A 12942-nucleotide genomic window follows, 5' to 3' on the forward strand; every position below is an offset into this window, starting at 1 on the left:
TTTTTCTCCCTTCCTTTTGTAAATCACTGTGATATATTAGCTATATAGACTTATTTACATGTATTCATGTAAATTATTAAAGTTTGTGTATAAGTATATATTACGTTAAAGTTCTCATTTTCTTTCTTCCTTTTTTTAACTTTTAGTTTAAGTTCAAGGGTAGAAGTACAGGTGTTTTACATAGGCAAACTTCTGTCATGGGGGGCTGTTGTACAGATTATTTCATCATCCAGATATTAAGCCTTATACCCATTGGTTATTTTTCCTGATCTTCTCCCTCCTCCAAGCCCTCTAACGGTACATCTCTTTGTTATATTGGAGAAGAAAGCCTTTTTCAGCCTCCCCCTAGCAGAGCACTCCTCAAGTCCTATTGACCAGGATTGGGTCACATGCCCATGACCCAGCTGTAAAGGAGTGTGTGAAAGAATATATTTGACATGTGTATTCTATATGGTGGGACACCTGTCTCTCTGTAAGGAATGGGGGTAGGACATGCTGGGCAACGACTACGGGAGGTAACCATAATTTCTGCCTAAGGGAGGTCATTATTTTTAACAGGTTCATGTTGCCTATAAATTAAAGAAGTATGCCTTATATATTTTTATTCAAGTAATATTTATCCAAGTTCACTTATACTGTCCACAAAAAAAAGTTGATGAAACTCTTTTGAATGACTAGTATGCTCCAAGCATTTATAGTCATTTCATTTGGTCCACACAAAAATAATTATTTCATAGGCTTTATTCTTTCTACTTTATACGAAATTTCAGCTTAAATAAATTAGCTAATTTACCCGTTCTCATAGCCTAGTTTCAAAGCTCCGATTAGTATAAAAGTCAGTGTCATAGTCTGACTCCAAGTCCATGTTTATTCTACTTCATTATTCTGATTCCCTGAGGACTATTAGAAATGCCTCTCCAAGTAGATCCATTGATCAGAACCCTGAATATGTTGCCTCTCCTTCTCATACCACCCTTACCCTCTAGCCCCCAATAGATACATTTCTTCCTTCAGTCCTCAAGGCTATTGTCTGCTCAGCCTTCCCCACTACTGTAAGCTTGAGTAAACTGTATGCTTCAAGAATCAGGATTATATCTATTTTTCTTCACCATCATATCTCCTGCACTCACATACTGGCAGTCAAACTAAGGACTTGATAAGTAAGTTTTAAACATGAATTAATAATAAATGAATGAAGACATGCACTATTGCAATGTCTCTTGCATCACACATTTTTCTGCCTTATTACTGGTTTCCATCACAACTTATCTGACCTCAGTGATATGGCATTTTTTTTTTTTAACATGGCATATACTGCCCATGATAAGGCACTAATGACTATTTTGTGATACAGTTACCGCCCCTCTCAGGTAACATTTTCACCTTTACTGAGGCTTCTAAGAGACAAGGTCTCAACCTAAAGGAATTGCTCTTATGGTGAGAATTTTAGGGAGTACGGTACTTCTAGGGGCCTTCATGACCTCTCAGCTTATACTGCCTATGTGAAACCTCTATAGGTCTTCAGGTTCCCCTTTAAGAAAATGTTAAAAAAGAAACAAAAAAGAATTACTGTTTTTGTTTATACTCTCAGTATATCTCAAACACCTCACATATTCAGATTATTCTCTTATACAAAATTAAATGCCATTGGATTTTAAAGGAGTGGAGCATAGCTGGTCTTTCACAGAGGCTGGAATTTGTCTGAGAGCACCACACAAGTAACTCTTGCCACAGTCTCAATTAATAAAAGCCTTTGCTCTTTTTTCTTAATTTTTCTTTCCTTTCTATCACTTGCATAGATATTCAATAGGTTTGAAGTTGCCATTAATTTCTTAACCACTATTCAAAAGCAAAACAAACAAAAGAAAACAAAAACAAAAACAGCATTTTCATTGCTGTAAAGCAAAATAAAATTAGGCCCTAATTTTCCACAATAGAAGTTGTCCAAAATGCTTATCTGTGGTTGGAGTCCCCAAAACTCATTTCTTCATAATAATAATGTCAGCGTTCAGTGTTGTGATCATAACACTCACTAGTGTGACTTAAAAAGGCGAGTCACCATATGCTAAGCAGGGATGGGATCTAAGAATAACAAGGCTGCCTGGTAAGCCGCACAAATGAGTCTTACACTAAGTCCCACTGATCCAGCTTGGAGGGAAATGAGTCAAAACCAAGTCCCCAAACTCTCTACCTGAGGAAGAGGTGACATTGAAAAACAAGCTCACACTTCTGGATATGGTCCAAAATGATCAGAAACTCACTCTGTCAACCTAGTCGGTGTTTGGATGGATATCTCTTTTTTAACAGAAGGATGTTTGGAGCCAGAACACATGGTTTTCACATTTTAATGGCAATGCTGATAGGTAACTAACTCTTTTCTTACATATGCTAATTTGCACCATGCTTAGTGTTTTTAAGATGTTTAGCAATTAATGTTTAATGCTATAACAGATATTACTATCAAATGAAAATTCAAACTTTTGAGAAAGGAAAAGTGGATATATTTATGCATTGAGTTTTTGGTTTTAGATAATTTCTACTTTGATTTCTATTTATTAAAATTTTTCTTTGATTTCTATTTATTAAAAATTTTTAAACCCTAAGTCAGTTAAAACAGATCAAGATGAAACTTCCTCATTTGTGTATGTATTTTATATATGTCTAGTGTATATATGTCTAGTATATATATGTCATTTATATATGTTTAGTATATACATGTCTAGTGTAAATTATATAACTTCATATTAGATATTTCATTAACCATGGCATCAGCAAAGTGAGAATTATGACAAAAATCATCTTCATATCCAATGATATTAATTCTAAATATAAAGTCTACATTCTTTTTATCCATTAATATGATTTATTCTCAAGAAAATATGAGATATGCCAAGTGGTAGACATTTTCGCTATCATGATTATTTTTGAAATACAGTATTATCATGGAATCAGATACTGAACTAAAAGAATTTTAGGAAAATAAAATGAGGTGACAGTTTTTAATTAATAAATGAATTGACTTTATATAAGCAAATAACAATAAGCTTCAAGTAATCCATCCCATACTATAAATAATTGGACATAAATAACCAATTTGTATTCAACTAAAATACCCAATTAAGAAGACTGAATGGCCCCAGTGGTCCCATAAATATCCCCTAATCCTTTTATCTTGATTGACAGCAGATCTTGTTCTTTGCCCAGCTACTCCAATAACCAATACAAGACATTTTGATCTTTTTTCCCACTTTTAGTTTTCTGGGTTCATCAAATAAATATGTCGGACTTTATTTTACATTGGACATGTCAATAGAATTGATTTTAAGTAAAGTAAAATCATAAACTGCTGTTTATCATTCTACTTTTCAGACCTAATTCTGTTTGTTGTTCTTCTATTGATCTTAATACAGGGTTTCTCTACTTTTTTTGTTCTTTTTAAAATTATTGTAAAATTTAAAACTTGCTTTTCTGTTTATATTTAAAAGAAACACATAATGTAATTATTGACATTTTATGAAAGATCAAATGCATAAATTTTAGCAATCATAAGAAAAAATACAGTAGGCAATGGTATAGAAAGCACGACCATCTGCACTTATTTGCCCACAAAGGATAAATGAAAATGTACTGTAAATTGTAAAGAAATAAACATCCTATTTCAAGCCCTAATAAGCTAATGGGTAAATAGTTTTAATAGCTGCCTAGTTGGTCTTCCTGTCTTCAGTTTCTTCCTACTTCACTCTGTGTTACATATTCCTGTGAAGGTGATCTTTATGAGAAACCATGTTGGTTTTCTGTCCATCAATTACGTATGACTCCCCGCTGCCAGAAAATAAAAAAATACAGTTAAAAACCTCGTAAGTTCCCAGACTTTCTCCACTCTGACTACATTTAACCTTTGTGTGCCAAACAGATTGCCAAACCCATTGTCACCTCTAAATGTTAAGCTTTCCCATCGATGAGTGTTTTGTTTATTCACTTATTTACACATACGAGGACCTCTTTTTTTTCTTCTTCTTTTGAGACAGTCTCGCTCTGCCGCCCAGGGCTCAATGAAAGCTCTGCCTCCCGGGTTCACGCCATTCTCCTGCCTCAGCCTGCCGAGTAGCTGGGACTACAGGCGCCCGCCACCTCGCCCAGCTAATTTTTTGTATTTTTAGTAGAGACGGGGTTTCACCGTGTTAGCCAGGATGGCCTCCATCTCCTGACCTTGTGATCCGCCCACCTCGGCCCCCCGAAGTGCTGGGATTACAGGTGTGAGCCACCGCGCCTGGCCACAAGGCCCTCTTTGTCAACTCGATCTATATTTGAAAACCTATGTTAAATTCTATCTCTGTAAGACCTTCCCAGCCAGGTCTGAAGAGATACCTTTCTCTGGAGGCTCTGCAGCAGCTACTGCCCATACAATTCACTTAGAATCTATTGTGTACTGTCTAGTGAAATCTCTTTAGTATTGTCTTGACATGTGCTATCATTTATTTTTTCACAAATTTGTCTTACTTTTCCTTTATTAAATTCATTGAGGACAGGGACTAGTTCTAACTTCATGTTATCCACAATATTTTATACATGATAGATATATAATGAATATTTATTGATTTGACTTAATATGAAGATTTCATATCTAAAGATGTTTCATTATCTATCATTCAAAGTCTTTTCCCTGAAACTTTCCTAAATACGCTCTAATGTTGCCTGAGTTTGATTCTCTTATATTATCGATATCGGCTGGGAACCTACTATGTACAATACATTTCCATAAATATGTATTTTGTCCTTTCATTATATTGTAAGTACATTCAGGCTTACATCATAGAGTACATCAGAGAATATATCATAGAGTAGCTATTCTATAAATTGAGAAAATGGTCAATTGAAATTTCAACTAAGGGATCAAGATATGGTTGCTGTCAGATACCAAAGTGAATTATGAAATAAATGAAAACACAGGATGTTAAAGCAAATACAGATAACAGACTTCAGGTTTTTGCCTGGAGTACAGTGGCAGAATCTCGGCTCACTGCAACCTCCACCTCCCAGATTCAAGCAATTCTCCTGCCTCAGCCTCCTGAGTAGCTGGGATTACAGGCCCACGCCATCATACCTGGCTAAGTTTTGTATTTTTAGTAGAGATGGGGTTTTACCATATTGGTCAGGTTGGTCTCAAACTCCTGACATCGTGATCCACCCGCCTCGGCCTCCAAAGTTCTGGGATTACAGGCGTGAGCCACTTCGCCTGGCCAAAAGGTTTATACTGATGTCAGGGGTATGTGAAAATTCTTCAGAGGCAATTTGAAGGAGTGGATCTACAAGGAGATTTCATTGGAGAGGCTTACTGCTATATTGTGAGTTGAATCTTACCCCTCAAATTGAGGGCTAGATGCTACTTTCTAAACCAGAGTGACCATAGCTTCCAGGAGTGTTCCAGTGTCATCTAAAGTTGGTGGAAGGGAAGGAACGGGCAACTTAGACTAGATTCTTCACCTGCCTAAGGAATCTAAAGATGAAAAAGTGTGATGACTCTTAACCCAAGGCGTCAGGAAAGAGAGAGAAAGAATTGTTGCTGTGCTGTGTGGGAAAGTAAATGCACTCCCCTCCTACTGCAGGTTAAGTGGATGTGAATCCTGTGGTTCAGATGGGGAACCCGTGGTAGGAGCATTAGTAGGTAGTTTGTGTAAAAAGAGTTCTTCTCAATAGGTCTCTGTTGGAAGGTGAAAGAATCCTACTAAAAGAGTTGATAAAGAAGGAAGCAGGAGCAAACGTCAGTAAACCAATAGCAAAGGGGTTGGGGGAGGAGCAAATATGAGCCGTCAGTAAAAGGAGAGGCAATGTCTGCCTGCCTTCACAGTACTCTAGAGTGAGTCTCAGCTGGAGGAATACAGTGGGCTCCAAGGAACTCATAAGTGCCCCTTATAACAAATACCAACTTTAAACACCTCCCGGTCTCAGAAACCATGGAACCATATTGTATTAGTCAGGTGAATAATTTCTGTACCCCTTCCCCCATTTTTTGTCACCAACTTCAGTCTTCTAGGGGACAGAACACATACATCTGAGGGTGGAGACAATGGAAGAATAGAAAGAGGGAAGAAGGCTTCCGAATACTCCTTCAAGACAGCCTGAAGTTAGCCTAGCAGGCAAAGACGATTTTATTCTAAATTGCATTGAGACTTTTGATCATTATATGTGACTGGCCATTCTAATTGCTGTGGGTGTTTTTTTTTTTTTTTAAGAGATCATGACACTACTATCAAATAGTAAGCCGAAAAGTCCTGGAGTCTGCTGAAGACTTTTATCTAGAGGCAATGAAACCCTTCCCCAGTTAAATATGTTTCAAGATAGGGTGGGAGAAAAAATCATGTTTTGCTTTTGTTATGCCATATAAGTGATTCAATAGTTTTACCCTCAAATACTTGTTATTACTTTTTTTGTTCTTAAAATCCTTTGAAAATCAAGTTTAAGTAAAATATCTTCTAGTACAAAAGTTTCAGCTTTTCATATTCAGTTATATTAAACTTATATTGGAACACCCCTTTAGAATATACTGTAGTTTACCTGTAATTCCTATGTCAGTTTTCTGTGCTTCCCAGGATGACTATATAACAAATAGATTAGCTCCATTCAGTTCTATTCTTTCTATTCATCAGACATTTAATAATTCTTACCCTTAGCATTGTACAGGTGCTGTGGGTGGCTCTAAGTAAGATTATAACATGTCCACAGTTTTCACAGAGCTTGAAATATTTTTGAATTGACAAAGCTTGTATGAAAGTAATCCTACTACAGTAAAATATAAGTACAATAGAGTCCAATCAAGTGCCTAGATATGTAGATCATAAATGGCAGTAGATCATCAAAGATTAACATTGCATACATTTATCTAAAAGTTTACACAAAGAAAGCACTTTGGTTTTAATGATTGAATGCATTATAAAAATATTTAATCACTTTAGGAAGGTCATAATGAATTCATTCATTCCAAAATTAATTACTAAATAGCTAATACAAGCCAGGTACTATGCTATGTTTTAGACATACATTCGTGAATAAAACAGACATTTTCCGTCCTTCAAGGAAAGCACAATTTGATGAGATTCTAGACTAATATGCTGTCCAAGTAAATCTCTCATGTAAAATTATGCAATTTACAGGGCATTACACATGCCCACACTTTCTAAATAGTCTGTCTCAATGACTACGGTACTATTTGAATTTTGTCATTAGAGGATAATTCTTTCTTACTACTTTTTAGTAACGGCCAACACTTATTGAGAACTTGTTATATACCAAACAATGTTATGAATATTTACGTCTTAACTTGTTTAATCTTTAAAAGAGCCTTATGATGTAAATGCTATTATTAATCCCATTCATAGATGAGGAAACTGAAATGCAGAAAGTGTGTGTAACCTGCTCATGATCAAGCAGTATAGCTGGGGTTCTGATCCAACATTATCAATATAGGAATCTTTGGATTAAATTTTTAAAAACACACATTTGGGCATAGAGTTAAATGGGAAAATAAGACATGCATATTAATAACAAACAATGAGAATACACTAAATTATTAATTAAAAAACAGTGTGTACGATTGGATTTTTCTTTTTTTTTTTTTTTTTTTTTTTGAGACAAGAGTCTTGCTTTGTCACCCAGGCTGGAGACCAGTGGCGTGATCTTGGCTCACTGCAATCTTCACCTCCTGAGTTCAAGAGATTGTCCTGCCTCAGCCTTCAGAGTAGCTGGGATTACAGGCATGCGCCACCATGCTTGGCAAATTTTTGTATTTTTAGTAAAGATAGGATTTCACCGTGTTGGCCAGGCTGATCTGAAACTCCTGGCCTCAAGCAGGCCGCCCGACTAGGCCTCCTGGGATTACAGGTGTGAGCTACCAAGCATGGCCAGGTTGGATTTTTAAAACTTACCTAATTTAGGCCAGGTGTGGTGGCTCGCGCCTATAATCCCAGCACTTTGGGAGGCCGAGGCGAGTGGATCACAAGGTCAGGAGATCGAGACCATCCTGGCTAACGTGGTGAAACCCCGTCTCTACAAAAAAAAAAAAAAAAAATTAGCCAGGAGTGGTGGCAGGCACCTGTAGTCCCAGCTATTCAGGAGGCTGAGGCAGGAGAATGGCGTGAACCTGGGAGGCAGAGCTTGCAGTGAGCCAAGATTGCACTACTACACTCCAGCCTGGGCGACAGAGTGAGACTCCATCTCAAAAACAAAACTAGTTAATTTAGGGTCTGATGGTAAAAGTGCTTTGGAATTTAGACTGCGCTCTTTCTACACCTCAATTTATTCTGTGAAAGAGAACTAAAAATATCTGCTTTGAAAACCTCAGAAAATTGTAGTGAGCCAAATATAATAATTTGAATGAAGATGTTGGGGAAACCATAAAGTCCTATGCATATGTCAATTTTTATTGGTACTCTTTGTTCATCTGAATCTCCCTCGAAAAGCAACAGCCATCCCCTTTAAAAGGTGTTATACTTCATGTTACTTTTTTTAAAATGAATTCTAATAATTTCCTAATTAGATATCTTTTTTGACTTGGAATCAGAAAATAAAAATAGAAAGTGAATTTAAAATAATAAACAGGAAAGGAGCTTGTTATGGTGTAGACATCATGATTTACACTAGCATTGTAGGGAAAGAGGAAATGGGGACTTCCATTCACCTTAGAAGCCCTTCATGGTGAGAGTTGTTTGGACTATTTATATTTCTGGCAAACTTTTAGGAATTATGGGGAAATATAAACAAGATATAAGGCAAAATCACTGTTTCCAAGTAGAATAGAGTGAAATCTACAGTCAAGGACAGAATATACAATGTCTGAGAAAAAAGTCCCGAAATAAATAAATTGTATCTTACATCAGTGCCAAGAGCGATCTTTTTTCTCTTTTTTGTTTGTATGATATTCGGTGCTGCATGTATATCTGACAATGATAGTTGGAATCAATCACAGTGTTTGGCAAATTATCTATTCCTAGAGGAAGAATACAAAGCCTGCCATGACTGCATCTTTTTTCTTCACGACACATGTGGAACATAGACTTGATTTTACTTTCCCTTAATAACTGTTTACATTTTACTCCATTGCAGTTCTAAATCTGAGCTATCCATGCACTTCTGCAAGATTATACATGCAAATTATGTGAAACTTCTATTTTTGATATGAATACATCTAATTTTAACCCTTTTTTATTATTTAACAGGAATCCACTGTGAAGAAGACGTCAATGAATGTTCTTCAAACCCTTGCCAAAATGGTGGTACTTGTGAGAACTTGCCTGGGAATTATACTTGCCATTGCCCATTTGATAACCTTTCTAGAACTTTTTATGGAGGAAGGGACTGTTCTGATATTCTCCTGGGCTGTACCCATCAGCAATGCCTAAATAATGGAATATGCATCCCTCACTTCCAAGATGGCCAGCATGGATTCAGCTGCCTGTGTCCATCTGGCTACACCGGGTCCCTGTGTGAAATCGCAACCACGCTTTCATTTGAGGGCGATGGTTTCCTGTGGGTCAAAACTGGCTCAATGACAACCAAGGGCTCAGTTTGTAACATAGCCCTCAGGTTTCAGACTGTTCAACCAATGGCTCTTCTACTTTTCCGAGGCAACAGGGATGTGTTTGTGAAGCTGGAGCTGCTAAGTGGCTACATTCACTTATCAATTCAGGTCAACAATCAGCCAAAGGTGCTTCTGTACATTTCCCACAACACCAGCGACGGAGAGTGGCATTTCGTGGAGGTAATATTTGCAGAGGCTGTGACCCTTACCTTGATGGACGACTCCTGTAAGGAGAAATGCATCTCGAAAGCTCCTTCTCCACTTGAAAGTTATCAATCAATATGTGCTTTTCAGAACTCCTTTTTGGGTGGTTTACCAGTGGGGACAACCAGCGATGGTGTTAGTCTACTTAACTTCTATAATATACCATCCACACCTTCGTTTGTAGGCTGTCTCCAAGACATTAAAATTGATTGGAATCACATTACCCTGGAGAACATCTCGTCTGGCTCATCATTAAATGTCAAGGCAGGCTGTGTGAGAAAGGATTGGTGTGAAAGCCAACCTTGTCAAAGCAGAGGACGCTGCATCAACTTGTGGCTGAGTTACCAGTGTGACTGCCACAGGCCCTATAAAGGCCCCAACTGTCTGAGAGGTGAGAGAAAGCTGACTGCTATGGCTGGGAGTGCCATGCCTCAGAGCAGAGCAGAAACAGCACAAACAGCCACACTGCTTCTGCCTGCTATGAAACATAATGACCCCACAGGACTTTTGCTGCTGGTTGCCCACTGATGAGAAAGAAAAGAAGAGGGCAGTGATTTGCATTAATTAATTTTGAGTGGATTCATAGGACATAAGTTTCACTCATACAGAGAAGTAAAAAAGATAAGCAGACAGCTCCTTTCCAAAGAGGTTTTCATCTTTGTGTTTGCAAAATGCTCTTGCAATTTTACCATTGGTTGCATATCAGAAATGTATGTAAATCTTATTTGAAAGAGAAATAATTCTTTTGAAAAAAGGACCCTTAGACATAAAATTTGTCAGTGCCACATACTAGCATGATATCTTGTGCATAGCAAATTCTCGGTAAATATTCATTTCCTTGCTCTCCTTGCTATGCAATTCACACATGCTCCAAAATCATAATTAAGCATAGCGTTTTTTATAAAACACCAATTTTATTCAAAGGTATCTTTTCCAAGGCTGCCCTGGAGAAGACAGATAATATACTAGGTGTCTTAAGAAAAAAAAAAAAAAGAAAATGTGGAAAGTAACAATAGTAGAACTTGGTAGATGCCATAAACTAATTGATCTAATTTCTCTAGTAAACCACAGTTTGAAAAGTATTTCAAAATCTTTAACTTCCAACATTGTTCTAGAGATTGCTGTTGATAGTGATCAATACATACCTGTTTCTTTTTATTATTATTATCATACATTGAAAAAGTCTGAGATGTAATTGTAACAGACTGCTTTGAAGTTCAGCTGTAATTTACCCCAAGATTTTAGAGTAACTTGAAGTAGGACAACATCTGGTAAGTAGTCTTCTCTGCTTTATATGAAGTAAAATTAAAACCAGTCTTAGCCTATACTCTATTCCATGTTCAAATGTCTAAGAATTATTAGAAACTACTCAAGGGTTTCCCCCTGACCACAATATTCATTACAAATCATGGACCTGTTTGACAATGAAGTATGGCATCTACGAGCTATACGTAATATTTTAAGTAGAATGGCAAGTTGTTTTGTGATTTTTTTAAGGAGAAAAAGGGAAATTATGCTGAGGCAATGTTCACTTTTTGAAGAAAAATTTAATTGACCTAAGGCAATATTTTTACTACATATACAAAATAACAAACAGATGCTGACTCATTTTGACTGGCTTCCAGATGCAGTGACCCATAAGGTTAATACTGACCATGGTGATGTTAACTGTCCTAGTAAATAGATTCAAGAGATGCCAGTCCAGTGGGTTCTGGTTTCCTTTATTTTATCCAACTTGGAAAACCATGAACTTTTCAAACCAAGTTCCTGAATTGGTTACCCTTCCCCCGCTTCTCCCAGTTTCCTTATACTCCAACATTATTTGAAACTGTTTAACCCTCATGAAAATGTTTGACTTCAAAAGATCACTTTACAGAGAGAGAGAGTTCTGTAAAATCTTTTCTTTCTGAAAATTCTTGGTATAAATTTGAGGAAAATTATATTTTTCATATCACCTCTTCATTAGAAAATTAAAATATTCTGTATTTTCTGTTATCTAGAAGGAATGTTTCCTGGAGAGTTTACTCCCACTACAAACAATGCTTTTAAGCAGTAATGAGAACATGGAGTCTTTCTGCTACTGTACATGTGTATTCAAGAGGAAGGAGACATACTAAAAAGCACAAAGGCAAACTTCAGCCCATTCATGACTTGCACTCATATTTGCCTCAATGTTTTCCAACCATGGTATACGCTGTAATGAACAAGGAGACTGGATAGAGGATTTGGTGGCTGACTAAACACAAAAGACATAGTGATTTCCAATATCTCAAGGTTGATCTTTTTAAAATAATCTAATGTATCCACAGAAAGAGTGCTGAAAAGGATTTAACTAAGCTTAGTTTATGCAAGTGTCCATAAAGTTCTCTCAGCATATCTTGTGTTGACTGTTTGTAAGAACATGGAGCGTTCAGGATATTACTACTCAGAATAAATGACATCACCTACCTCTTGCTCTCTGGAGGATATTTGACTTACAAAAGCAATTTACATGTCTCTTCTCTTCAGCCATATACCTAGATTTTGAGAATTTTATTCTCTTAGAATTATAGTTTCCTAGATATAGAAGAGGCTTCATTCTATGATGGAATTTTTAACACAATTGTACCTGCCAAATGTAGTGGCTTAAATCTCTGCTTAAACACCGTCAGGAATAGAGAGATCACTCACTCCACCTTGCCAAAAATTGCCCAAAAGTTATTTCCTTATATTGAAATAAAATATGATTTGCCTGTAGCTTTCCTTCATTGACCATGTTGCAATGCTGGAAGACATGCAAATGAAAATCTCAACTTGCCTGCTACTTGAGAATACTTAATATCTGAAGAAAAGTATCTTGGGCCATCTAAGCCATCACTTCTATTCGGGCTAAACTTCCTGTTTCTTTTAATGTTTGCCATATGACATAGTTTTCCACTCTTCATCAGCTGCTTGCAGGTTTTGGAATATATTTGCTTCTTTGTATTCCTTCTAAGATGTGATGTCTGTATGTCCTTGATGATACAGTGACACAGGGCCACAACCTCCCTTATTCTAGAAAATGTGCTTATGTTTTTCAGCTTAATACAACATTGACTTTTTGGCAGCCACACTTCATGATTGCATCACTTTGTACCATTGTCACTCACGATGCCACGTAGTCCTGTTTCTCCTACTCTAAACTT

The 12942-nt window shown here is 36.8% G+C and overlaps 1 protein-coding gene across 3 annotated transcripts in view; it reads left to right on the forward strand.

Annotated features, from left to right (window-relative positions):
- CRB1 (crumbs cell polarity complex component 1) overlaps positions 1 to 12942 on the forward strand; it is a 165152-nt gene that overhangs the window by 98759 nt on the left and 53451 nt on the right. For all 3 annotated transcript variants that reach the window (XM_023224729.2, XM_023224728.3, XM_023224731.3), the window contains exon 6: positions 9213 to 10169. In XM_023224729.2, the coding sequence (XP_023080497.2) occupies positions 9213 to 10169 (957 nt within the window). The remainder of the gene's footprint in view (positions 1 to 9212; positions 10170 to 12942) is intronic.

Source organism: Piliocolobus tephrosceles, chromosome 1 (assembly GCF_002776525.5).
Source record: "Piliocolobus tephrosceles isolate RC106 chromosome 1, ASM277652v3, whole genome shotgun sequence".
NCBI classification, from domain to species: Eukaryota; Metazoa; Chordata; class Mammalia; order Primates; family Cercopithecidae; genus Piliocolobus; species Piliocolobus tephrosceles.